The following is a 13,119-nucleotide window of genomic DNA, read 5'->3' as shown; positions in this document are numbered from 1 at the left end:
TCTATATCTGTACTTTCAAACTCAAAAATCTGGCTCTCTGCAGCATTCTTGCACCTACTCAAATCTGTTATCTTACTGAAAACTTTGTGTGTGTGTTTACTTCTAGAAAGCAACCATGGAAGATTCAGTGGAAATCGTAATTGAGAAGCTGCTTCATGCAACAAAGGATATGATTGCCAAGGTATCTGTTAGTGTAGGGGTATTTCTGTCTTTATACTTATGTTGAGGTTGCTGATCTGTAATATTATATTAGAACTAGTGTCCCTCACTTAAATAAGGGCACATGTGTCTTTTCCATTCTATTAATAATATAAAAACATGTCTGGCCAAATGGGGGTGTAACTTTTACCCTAATTCGAACCAGACTTTTCTTCTCTCTTTTTCTCCTCTTTTCTCTCTCTCTTTCTTCCCTCTTTCTTCTTGACTGTTATCAGACTAACAGAACTCAAAGGCAGGCCGAATTCTAACATGGTATCAGAGCAAACTAAGCAACTCGGATCTGCCTAGATTTTTGTTCTCTACGCACTCAATCTAGGGTTTTCCCTTGATTTCTCTGCCATCGATTGGAGATAAGGGAAAGGGCTGAAAAGGAGTGGTCGCCCTCTTCCCTTGGAGGTTTCTATGCCTCCAGTTGTGTCTTGTGTGGTCGGTTGTTGTGGTTTCTAAGAAGCCCTCCCCTAATTGATGAAGAGAAGAGGGCTGATTCGTGTGGTGCAGTAGGTGTCTTGTGTGGACTGATTTTCTTCTCGTGTGGTTTGTCTTTCAAGTGATGAGGTAAGAGATTTCTGTGCATATTTTCTATTATGAATCAAATAGGAATTATGTTTCAGATCGTATGATGGAATTTCAGACTATAGTGTGCAAGGGTTTATGCTGTTTTTTTGTGTGATTCGGAGGAATGGTGCTCATATAGTGGTGAGATTCCAAGTAGTCGTAGGGTAGGGTTTGTGGTGTAAAGAGTGCAGTCTTCAGCAATAACAAGTGTTGAAACCAGTGTGATCAGTGTGCTCAAACAGTGTGCAGTGTGTCGAATTCAGTGATAACAGTCTTCAGCAATGGGAGATAACAGTGATAGCAAATCTAATGTGATGATACCTATTGATTACCTGAATGTTCAAATGACCTCCATTAAACTGAATGGAGAGAATTATGTACCTTGGGCTAAATCTGTAGAAGTTTTTCTGAAGGCAAAGAAGAAGGTGAAACACATAAGGGAGGAGAAACCCTCCACTGATTCTCATGAGTATGAAGACTGGGAACAAGAGGATGCACAGATTATCACATGGCTATGGAATAGTATGGAACCCAAGATTAGTGTAAATTTCATGTTTCTTGACACTGCCAAAGATGTGTGGGACCATGCTAAGAAGTTGTATTCTGGTCAAGACAATACAACCAGAGTATACCAGCTGTATCAGGAATACTTTAATCTGCAACAGGGCAATCAGAGTCTTGAGGAGTACTATGCTAGTATGAGAAACATCCGTAATGAGTTGAATGTTTATCACCCTCTCACTTCTGATGTCAAAATTTAGCAACAGAGAGAACAACTTGATGTGACTCTATTTTTGGTGGGGCTGAAGTCTGAGTATGAACCAATACGGGCTCAGATACTAGGAGGGTCAGCTCTCCCTTCTTTAGAAGAGGTGTTTGCTCGACTTCGGAGGACTTCTATTGGATCTACTGAGAACTCTAATGTCTCAGATAGATCAGCCTTTGCAGTGTCAAGGGGCCGTGGTGTTAGAGGTGGAGCTCGGGGAGCTCAGTCTGGCCGTGGTGGTAGCAGTGGTCCAGTATATGGCCGGAGTGGTGGTGGTGGACCTACCTATAACCGTGGTAGTGGTCGTACTAGAGGTAGAGATTCAGGGGGAGCTCGTGGTAGAGAACGTGGCTCAAGTTTGAGGAGGTGTACTCATTGTGGTATGGATGGACATACCATTAATTATTGCTATGACTTGCATGGTCCACCCTCAACCTGGGCCAATCATGCCATGACTAGTGACACCAGTTCCAATTCCAGGCAGGAGAATCGTTCAGCTAATCAGATGCCTCTTACATCCACAGATAGTTCCGGGAAGGAGATGGTGAGTGTTCCACGTGGTGAGTATGAGAGGTTTGTCCAATCCACATCTTAGCAGAACACGGCTACCTTTGCACACTCAGGTATGGCTTGTTTGGCATCCACACCCAATCCCTGGATTATTGACTCTGGAGCCTCCGATCACATGACTGGAACTCCATGTGTGTTTTCTTCCCTCTCTCATTGCTCAACATCACAATCTGTTACCCTTGCTAATGGTTCCACATCCTCCATTTGTGGTGTTGGTAATGTTGACCTAGACCTTGTATCCTTATCCTCAGTTTTGTATGTCCCTAAATTTCTGTTTAACCTTATGTCTGTTAGTAAGCTGACCAAGTCACTTAATTGTTCCATTACCTTTTTACCCTTCTATGTGTGTTTTTCAGGATCTCAAGACGGGGATGAAGATTGGTGGAGGGCATGAAGCTGGTGGATTGTATTATCTTGATGGTGGTGGAAGAACATCAATAGCTCTCTAGTCATCTCTCTCTCCTCTCCAGTGGCACTGTCGATTTGCTCATCCTTCGCTGAAAGTTTTGAAATCTTTGGTTCCTTCGTTGAGTCAACTTTCTGTTTTAGATTGTGAACCATGTTAGTTTGGGAAACACCATCTTTTTCCATTTAGTTCTAGAATTGATACCCGTGTGTCGAGTCCTTTTTCTTTGATTCACTCGGATGTTTGGGGTCCTTATAAAGTGATGTCATACAATGGATATAGATATTTTGTCATTTTTGTTGATGACTTTTCAAGGATGACGTGACTCTATTTAATGAAAGAAAAAAGTGAATTGTTTACCATCTTCCAGAAATTTTATGTTGAGATTTGCAATCAATTTGGTGTTCACATTACAATTTTTCGTTCTGATAATGGCCGTGAATATTTATCTTCATCATTTCAAGATTACTTGGACCAACATGGCATTATACATCAGACCTCATGTACCTACACCCCACAACAAAATGGGGTGGCTGAGAGAAAGAATCGTCATCTCTTGGAAACAGCCCGATCCATCATGCATCACATGAATGTTCCCAAACCCTTTTGGAGTGATGTGGTGCTTACTTTTTGCTTCTTGATTAATTGGATGCCCATGTCTATCCTTGATGGTCATTCCCCATTTACTACCTTGTTTCCCACCTTGTCTCTGTTTCCTCTTTCTCCCCGGGTATTTGGGTGTGTCTGCTTTGTCCATAATCTGGGCCCTGGGAACGACAAGTTGGATGCACGATCCTTTAAGTGCATCTTCCTTGGCTATTCTTGGACCCAGAAAGGTAAGGTATGCAGACTCAAGAAGGCTATATATGGGCTTAAACAGTCTCCTCGAGCATGGTTTGGTAGGTTCAGTGAGGTGGTAAAGAAGTTTGGTATGAAACAGTGCCAAGTTGATCATTTCGTCTTCAGTCATGACTCTCCGGTAGGAAAAATACTATTGGTGGTGTATGTAGATGATATTGTTATTACCGAGAATTATAAAATGGGCATTGATAGGTTGAAGACTTTTTTACAGGAACATTTTCAAACAAAGGACCTTGGTAAATTGAAATATTTCTTGGGGATAGAAGTAGCAAGGTCTAAGCACGGTATTAATTTGTGTCAGAGGAAATATGTGCTTGATTTGCTGGAGGAAACAGGTTTGTTAGGTGCTAAACCAGCTGAAACACTATGGAAACAAATACTAAGCTGAGCAGTGATATGGGTGAAGTGTTTGAAGACCCTAGCAGATATCGACGACTTGTAGGTAAACTAAACTACCTAACCATTACTCAGCCAGATATTTCATTTGCGGTTGGTGTGGTAAGTCAGTTCATGCAAAAACCTCTGGTTCCTCATTGGAATGCGGTTCTAAGAATTGTGAGGTATTTAAAAGGGGCCCCTGGTTGTGGTTTGATATACAAAAGTGGTGGAACACTTGAAATAGAAGGGTATATTGATGTTGACTGGGCCGGTTCTATGTCCGATAGGTGGTCTACCACAGGTTATTGCACTTTTCTGGGGGGTAATCTGGTGACATGGAAAAAAGTAAGAAGCAGACAGTCGTGGCAAGAAGCAGTGCAGAGGCAGAATATAGAGCTATGGCACATACTGCTTGTGAATTAGTGTGGCTAAGGAACCTTCTACAGGAGATAGGATACAACATTAATACTCCAATGAATCTCTATTGTGACAATCAGGTTGCAGTTCATATTTCTTCTAATCCGGTGTTTCATGAAAGAACCAAGCACATAGAGGTTGATTATCACTTTGTGAGAGAGAAGGTGCTGAATGGAGTGATAGACACTGCATATGTTAATATAGGGAACCAGTGGGCAGACTTATTTACAAAAGGGTTGAGTCGGGGAAGAGTGGACTACATATGTAACAAGCTGTGATTATATGATATATACTCACCAGCTTGAGGGAGAGTGTTAGTGTAGGGGTATTTCTGTCTTTATACTTATGTTGAGGTTGCTGATCTGTAATATTATATTAGAACTAGTGTCCCTCACTTAAATAAGGGCACATGTGTCTTTTCCATTCTGTTAATAATATAAAAACATGTCTGGCCAAATGGGGGGTGCAACTTTTACCCTAATTGGAACCAGACTTTTCTTCTCTCTTTTTCTCCTCTTTTCTCTCTCTTTCTTCCCTCTTTCTTCCTCTTTTTTCTTGACTGTTATCAGACTAACAGAACTCAAAGGCAGGCCGAATTCTTACAGTATCCTCGTTTTTAACTCTAGTTCTTTATATAAACATACATATATACATTGATGTTTTCTTTCTAAATCCTATCACCTTTTCTTCATCCAGGTTGCAAATGAAGCAGAGCGTTGTTTAACTACTGTATTATCTCAGTATGATCCATTCAGGTGTCTAACAGTAAGTAAATTTCGATTTTATCTTGTTGTCTGAATCTGAGGAACTGAAGAATTGTTGAATTAGCATCTAAACTTTCACAAAGCCCTTAGTTGACCTTGATATATTTTTCAGGTTATTGTACCACTATTGGTCAGTGAAGATGAGAAAACTCTTGTTACTTGCATCAACTGTTTGACAAAGGTATTCATTTTTATTCTTATCAAGCTTTCACCATTAATTATTTGGGCCATTTTTATTTTTCATGAATAATCAAAGAACTTTTTGTTGTTTGTGTAATGATATACATGAGGGGCCCAAATCCAAAAAAAACTACTGTCTTCTATACCCAAAAGAGTGTCTCAACTAAAGAAAATCTCTACACTCAAAGCTCTTGAAGTCATTAAGCACTAAAGCTCATTCCATCAAAAAGCTAATGTAAGGTCTCATGCATAACCACACTAAAGACAGACTTTCTCAACAATATAATAATAGATTCTAAGGGCTATTGCTCGGTGTGATGGTAAAATCTCAGACTGACAAGTGTAAGAACATGGGTTCAAGTCTGAAAGTGACCACTTATTGTTGAAATGCCATTACGTGAGTTCCTTTTTCTAGTCCACTCTTCACAAGACCCTGAATAACTAGAACCAGCATTGGGTCTTAGCTTATTGGTGAGTAATGGGTCTGTAGTCAGCAATTATGTTAGGATTGATGAAGGTAGGATATGATCCCAGGTCAGGGATTCAACTCTCCCTAGGTAGTTTATTCATTTTTTTAATTTAAAATAAGACTCTGTACTCTCCTTACATTTTTGTGAGGATTGGTTGGGATTTGCCACTTTTTCCTTATACAGTTCTTTCCTGGCATCAAAGCCTTTATCATCGAGGATGCCAGAGGTTTGGACATATATCTGTTTATGATTTTACTTGGTTATTAACTTTTCTGGTTGGGTCTGTCCAACCTCTTCTTGCCTCCCCTTAAACAAATGTGGGATTTGAGGAATTTCTAGGTCCTTTTTCTTTGACGATGAAGAAGAAATGAGAAAAGCAGGTGTAGTTTTCTTTATTTTTTTCCCTTTATTATATCATTTTCTTTTCCTACACAATTTTTCTAATATACCTGACAAAGCATAAGGGAAATGGGAGCAATTTTCCTTCTGAAATGCCAATTTTGAATTGTAATCATTTGTTATTTTTAGTATAGTGACATTTGCAAATATCTCTGTATGCCTTCAGCTAGTGGGGCGGCTCTCACAAGAGGAAGTGATGGCTCAGTTGCCTTCATTTCTACCTTCTCTTTTTGATGCATTTGGAAACCAGAGTGCAGATGTTCGTAAGGTAAGAAAGTTTCCTTTGGTCTTTGCTGAATGTCTTATATGTTTAGAAATAGTTTGCAACTTCCTCTTGTCTAGTCGTTTTAATGGGCAGCCCAGTGCACGAGGCTGCCCAGTGCACTGGGCATTTGGAAACCAGAGTGCAGATGTTCGTAAGGTAAGAAAGTTTCCTTTGGTCTTTGCTGAATGTCTTATATGTTTAGAAATAGTTTGCAACTTCCTCTTGTCTAGTCGTTTTAATGGGCAGCCCAGTGCACGAGGCTCCCACCGATGTAGGGTCTGGTCGTCTAATAAGGAGAAGAGAATAAAACATGTTCAAAAGGAAGAGCAAAAGATACAAAGAGATAATCTGAATAGGAGCCTAAAACAACCAAGATGGGCCAGACCAAAGCCTTCGAATCAAGGCAACCCCAATAAAACAAGCCCAAAGGAAGCAGGCCAGGAAAGCTCAACAACCTGCTATGGGATGTAGCAGGTTCCCAATAAAGTTCTGGTCTATCAACCACTGATATGCCATGCCTCTTTGCCAATGATTTAACCAATCTAGCCAATCTTAAACGAAAAAAAGAAAAAGATTTAATCAATCTGTGAAAAAGCCCTGTTTCTTGAATGTTTTGCTACAGAAATCACAGTCACAAGTCATCCTCATTATCCCTTATCCATCGTAGTTCTTTTTTCTTCATGCACCAAAATGCCCTCACTCATCAAGCTATATTCCTTTTTAGTTGAAATCAGCTTGGGAAGTGAGAACAAATATCCATTACATCACCTGAAAAAAAAAACACTTGACTGGAATTTTTATACACTTTATTTCCATATGTAGTAAGGACCCTGGTAACTAGCTGCTCTCAATGTGAGAAATTATTTTCTATTCAAGAATATTAGTTATATGTAATTGTTACAAGTGGACAACTTGCTAGTTTGCTTGTTTGATGTATTCACAATGAATCAGGAATTTCCCACAAGGAAATATTGCTGGGACCCAATTGGTGGCACCTCGCATATTCCTGTAGCCACCCTCTTTTCATGGACAAGTTTCAGATTAAAATTCTCACCATGTGGACAAAACCCTTCTTGGGGCATCTTTAAATTAAAATTTTGAATTTTTTTCAGTTACAAAAAAAATAAAAAACAAGTTTCAAAACAAGGTAGTGTATAGGGCTGATGTAGAATACTGAACATGTGTGCCATTTGTAGGAAACTGGGATTTCCAATAGGGTCTAAGGTAGAGCCAGATTTACACAAGGTAGTGTATTTGGATTTTTTGCACAAAGTGGGTGCTCTCAGACTCGAAAATTCTGTGGACACTTGAAAATTAGAAGACCACCATTGTTCAATTTCAAAATATTATGGTCATCATCAATTTCTGGTTCCAACTTCCAATTGAGAGATATTATCAGATTTTTAACTGTATTTTTTCTTTATTTCCCAGTAAAAAATTTCCAAAATGAATACTTTGGAAGATAGTGATCCTAAAACATGTGCGAATCCACCCTTATTCAAAATCTAGGGGCTCTTTGTTTCTTTAGTAGGCCATCTTTGCACCTTTTGATATCACAATGCTAGCTGATGATGTCTCAGCAGTGTGGGTGGATTCGAGCCGAGCCAAGCCAAATATTTGATTATTTGAACTCAGCTCAGCATAAAAATACAAAGCTTGAATTCAGGCTTGTGCTCAATTCGAACTAGAAATGCTAGGTCAAATTTGGCTTGAGTCAAAAACTCTTATGTTCAAGCTTGACTAGTGAACCAAGCCTCCCGAGCTCAAATCTGAGTTCCAAATCAAATCAATAAATCCAACTCCATGCGGAAGCCAGAAGGAACTTGAAATCAAGAGGAGTTCAACCAATTTGCACCTGGATATTCTTCTGGAATCGATTTGTAGCTTGATTGGGTGAGTTTAATCTCAATTTGGAACTTGATCGAACGAGCTCCCCTGACTTGAACCCAAATCAATAATAAATCCAAGTCCCTATGGAAGCCAGAAGGAACCTAAAATTAGAAGAACAGCCTGGAATTGATTTGGAGCTTGATGCCTTCACCAGACAACCTGGAATCAATTACTCTAGGGCCTTTTCTCATTTGAACTAAAGCTTCAATGATCTATCACAGGCATAGTTGAGTTCATAGTCGCAGTTCACAGTCTTGAGTCCTGGGTCTTCGACTCTTCTTGAATTCCTTCAATTGAATGAAGGTTTTTTTCCCTCCCATCCCATTATAACAAAATAATTGAAAACTACTATACAGCAGGGACCACGATATAATTGTGTTCCCACTAATAAAAATTAATAACTATAAATTATATAATATACACCCAATACTTAGACTCAAATTCATTTTGAAGCTCGACTTGAGTTGAGCTGAGCAGACTTGTCACGAACCGAGCTTGAATAGCTCAAGAAAAGTTTGATTCTTGTCCACCCTAGTCAACAGAGTCTTTTGCTTTTTTTTTTCTGGATAAGTAAGAGTCTTGCATTTGTTCACTTAAAAATGTGATGTCCAAGAAGAGATGATGACTCAATGTTTAACCTTGCTGTTAGAATGAGAGGAGAAAGAGGAAGAGAAGAAGAGAGACATGTGGGAGAGGAAATTGGTGAAAAGAATCAATGATGAACTCATGTCCATTTATCCTATTAGCTTTTAATACAACGATGAAAAACAGAAACAACTCCATTAGTAGCAAGAGTCCAAACATAAAGTCATAAAGAAATATAAAGGAATAATAAGCTGTTCTACTCTCTATTGGTGGTGGGGGTGGAATTCTGGTTTAAGAAGAATAAGAAAGAAACATCTGGAATCTTCTATACCAATGCTTCAAACTAAAACCATGCCAGTTGCATCCCTTACCTGAAAGGAATGAAGGCCAAACAATAGAGTTATATGCATACTATGATTCTGTTTATGACCATCCTCCATGATATAGTATAAAAGCTAAAAAATAGAATTATATATAAAGTATGTTTTTATGTATGCAAGTCTACCATAAGATAGTACATACTATAACTGATCCAAGGTCATCCATTATGCATTTGGCATTCCTTATTTTTTGGACTTATCTCCTTTTTGCAGTTAAAATGCCCCTATGAACACTGAGTTTTTAAGTGCAAAAAGGAGATAAGTCCTTCAAGTAAGGAATGCAAAATGCACAGCATTAGTGAGCATCCAAAAGTGCTTTGCTGCCTACTGTACACCTACTCAACACCTTGACAAATAATGCAGATATGCATGCTTATATAAAAGCTGAACTTCATGAACACTTGATACTTGATAGTATAAATAAGAAATTATAGAAAAACATGGTGAGTCAAAGTTTTGGCATCATATTGATTAGACCTAGCATTGGGTTGTGTGGGTCGGGTTCGGGTTGGGTGAAGACACTTCAGGTTGGTTTTGGGTTGGGTTGAATTTTGAGTTGGACCAGCAAATGCTAGACCCTAACCCTAAATGTTTGGGATTGGGGTCAACCATAAAAATAACTGGAACTTCAAAAAATAAATAAAAAATACATGAAAATTCCAAAATTAAAAGAATTAACCTTAAATTTCTAAATAAAAAATAAAAGTGTGAAAATTCAAAAATTCAAAGAATAAAGACTAAATAGTCCCAATTAGACCTGACAATCGGGCCAGTGGGTTGACCCATGACCTGGTCCAACCCAATTTTCAGGTCAGGTCGGGTTATTCTCGGATTTGGGAAACCTAACCCTTTTTTGGGGTTGGGTCGGGTTCGCGGGTTGGGTAAACTTGTTGCCAGGTCTAATATTGATGCATGAGGGTGTTAAGGATTTCTTATTATTAAAATTAATTTTAGCTGGGTCATCAGAACATGACAAGAACTATCATACCAAGTGCTTCATGTTGCCATGGCTGGAACCATAGTTTTGAGTTGCCATGATAACATTTAAGGGATTTTATGTCAAGTTAAGAAACGTTTTTTGGGCAAAACAGTTTTAAGGCTCATAATGTCTTCTTCCTCTCTACCAATGATAATGGGGCCAAAGAGCCTATTGAATGGCACTGTTATTTTTTTCTTTTTTCTTTCCTTTTTTCGGTTTCATAGGCACAAAGGTACTGAGGCCATTGATTTGGATGAACGAATGAAATCTCTTGCTCTCTAATTAACTAATTACAGGGTGATATCAGCACATATGTGAAAGTGATACAATCATTTATGCATTAGAAATTTTTGATAGTGGATATGACCTGTGAAACGGGAGATGTTTTTCTTTATGATCGTTGAAATCGCTTTCCATAAGCATCTTGATGGCAGCTTTATAGATGGTGGTTTTCTATATTTGATCATGGTTTTCTCTTTTTATTTTGTGGTTGGTTTTGCAGACCGTTGTTTTCTGTTTGGTAGATATCTATATCATGCTTGGAAAAGCATTCTTACCATACCTGGAAGGGCTCAACAGCACGCAGTTGCGGTTGGTGACAATTTATGCTAACCGAATTTCACAAGCCAGGACGGGCACTGCAATAGATGCTAGCGGCTAGCCGTGGTTTGCTTAGTGTGGATGGATATTATAGTTTCGGTCGTGGGGTTGGGTTATTCATTATTTGTCCATTTTGTATAGTGTGAAATAGATTACAAGGGATTCTTGGGTTTTCACTGTGTGCTTTTTGGTTTTGGGGTAAGATTTGAGTTGAGAGTGCTTGTGTAGGTGAAACAAAGTTGTGAAAATGTACTTATGTATGCCCATTTAGTGAGTGAGGTAGGGAGGGGGTCATGTTGGGTTTTGTTAAATAAGTGTAACAATATCCCCATTGTTACGAGAATGAATTCTGGGCTTTTTTTTGTCATTGTAGACGGTATGGCGCAAAAGATAAGGCCACAGCAAAGGTGTTCTTTTGCATTGCTTTCTTTATTAATCTTAGGTTAATTTGCATCTCGGCATAGATGAATTACAGCAACATTCAAGACCGATAAGCCACCTGATTGTGGGCTTTTATTTCAGCTTTGTTAGTTGGTTAATTTGTTTCTTATATCGACGCATCCTTGAGCTTTCATCCAGCTGGTTGCGCTTTAACATGATTGATCAAGTCTCTACGCAGACTACTCTCTACTAGGGAACTGATCCAATGATGAACCTCCATCTCCCTAAAGCCAAGGTTCGAAGTATCGGCATGTATCGGCCCGTATTGTGCCAGTGGCTTTTCGATACGCCCCTACAGGGGTTGTAGACTTGTATTGGGTCAACCACTGGTTCAGAGGGTAGCTGGGCCTTAAATCACTCCTTCTAAACTGATTTCGAAAAAAAAGGTAAAATATAAAAAAAAAATACCGACACAAGCCGATATGCCCTACCGGTGTATCGGCCGTGTCGATATTTAGAAGCTTGCCTAAAAATAACCAAGCATAAGGATAAGAATAATAGAAAATATTTACTTTGGCTCTAATACAATTAAAAACTCGGCACCAAGGGTTCAGAGTCTTCATCCATAAATAACGTGTATCAAATAAACATTGCATAGTATATACAAGGTTCAAATTAGTTTTAGGAAATTGACTAATTCTACCCTACTGTTTAAGTATTCTTAAGTTTTCTGATAACTAACTAACTCCTCCCATGCTGTTAATGTTATTAGTGTTTCATTACAGTCCATTCACATGTATATAATTTTTTTAAAACCTAATATTACCCATTTTGTGGTTCATTTTGCCCTCCTTTATTTTTCAAATTTTCTTCTTCCTGAAAATTTGAGTTCTTTGTAGTTTGTAGAACATTAGAACTCCATAGACGCCTCCTGTAATAAAGGAACAAATATCTTTTTCTCAACAAGAATAAAGTGAGGGAGAAAGGAAGAATGCAGTATACAGCTTGAGAACAACTAGTGTGCTCGACTCTTCCGTCAACAGTGCTTTTAAACCTTCGTGTCATTATTCTGGGTAGTCCTCCACGGTCTCTGCTACCTCACAGCCTCGTTTTGATTCGTTGGATCAGATTGACTCCATGGTCTCTGATTAATAAGAGACATACTTTCAGGCACCAAATTCATAGGCGGTGATTCAAGAAAAGGTCACAACGTCCTGCAGCATCCGCCTTGCATCCAATGCTGCAGTTGCTACCTCAGTAGATACAAAGTGTTCAAAAGCATAAGGCTTTAGCTTCTTGTAGTCATCTGTTTTTCTAGATTGCCTCCATGTTTGTGTCATCTATTTTTTAAGATTGCCTCTATGTTTGTGACATCATAATCAAGGTAGAACTCTGATGGTGTTGAGAAAGTCTTCAATCAACACCACCATATGATTTCTTTCTCTAAGAAATCTGTGAGTACTAATACGATGACAATGTTGTCAAATCCTCTAAAACTGACTTGACTCATAATCATGTCATTTTTGTTCCCTCTGATCCCATTCTTCTTTTTTATAGAAGTTTCAAAATTCAAACATTAATAAAAAGAAGATTATAATACAAGTGTTTACAATAGGAATTGTCCTCTGAAATAAAAACCAACAACTAGTAGAGAAAAAGAAAATCAGGATGCAAAGGTAATTTCGAATTCCCCACATTTCAATGAAATTTAAGCATCTTCATTGGCAAACCTACAGAAAAACAAATGCAAATCAAGAAAAAATGTGCATTACAAAATTAATAAAAATCAACGTTACAGTTGTATCCAAGTTTATAGGGCTGACTTGCTCATAGGATTGAGCGCCATGAAGGCCTTAAATCAAGAAAAGCAACAGCCCTGTAACCCCTGCATTATCATTGATATTTTTTGTTTACATATTGTCCTTTGTGTGTTTTTAGATGGTTTGGCAATGGAGCACATGATGCAAGCAATGCTAACATTATAGTTGTCACTTGTCATTGCTCATCACTTCACAAAATAATCAAATTTGAGCTTAAGATGAAATTTCTAAGTT

General features: G+C 38.5%; 1 protein-coding gene across 3 annotated transcripts in view; it reads left to right on the top strand.

Annotated features, from left to right (window-relative positions):
* The window catches only part of LOC104587651 (CLIP-associated protein), a 65,961-nt gene extending 54,857 nt beyond the window's left edge, over positions 1 to 11,104 (top strand). For 2 of the 3 annotated variants that reach the window (XM_010245350.3, XM_010245349.3), the window contains 5 exons: positions 107 to 181; positions 4,869 to 4,937; positions 5,049 to 5,117; positions 6,152 to 6,253; positions 10,587 to 11,104. In XM_010245350.3, the coding sequence (XP_010243652.2) occupies positions 107 to 181; positions 4,869 to 4,937; positions 5,049 to 5,117; positions 6,152 to 6,253; positions 10,587 to 10,745 (474 nt within the window). In that variant the 3' untranslated portion in view covers positions 10,746 to 11,104. The remainder of the gene's footprint in view (positions 1 to 106; positions 182 to 4,868; positions 4,938 to 5,048; positions 5,118 to 6,151; positions 6,254 to 10,586) is intronic. The other variant, XM_088894771.1, reaches the window with a different exon arrangement.
* Positions 11,105 to 13,119: the final 2,015 nt, after the last annotated feature.

The sequence above is a fragment of the Nelumbo nucifera genome, chromosome 1 (genome assembly GCF_055504915.1).
Source record: "Nelumbo nucifera cultivar China Antique chromosome 1, China Antique-T2T, whole genome shotgun sequence".
Taxonomy (NCBI): domain Eukaryota; kingdom Viridiplantae; phylum Streptophyta; class Magnoliopsida; order Proteales; family Nelumbonaceae; genus Nelumbo; species Nelumbo nucifera.
Note: the sequence above shows the minus strand (reverse complement) of the source record. Positions and strands in the feature narration are given on the sequence as shown.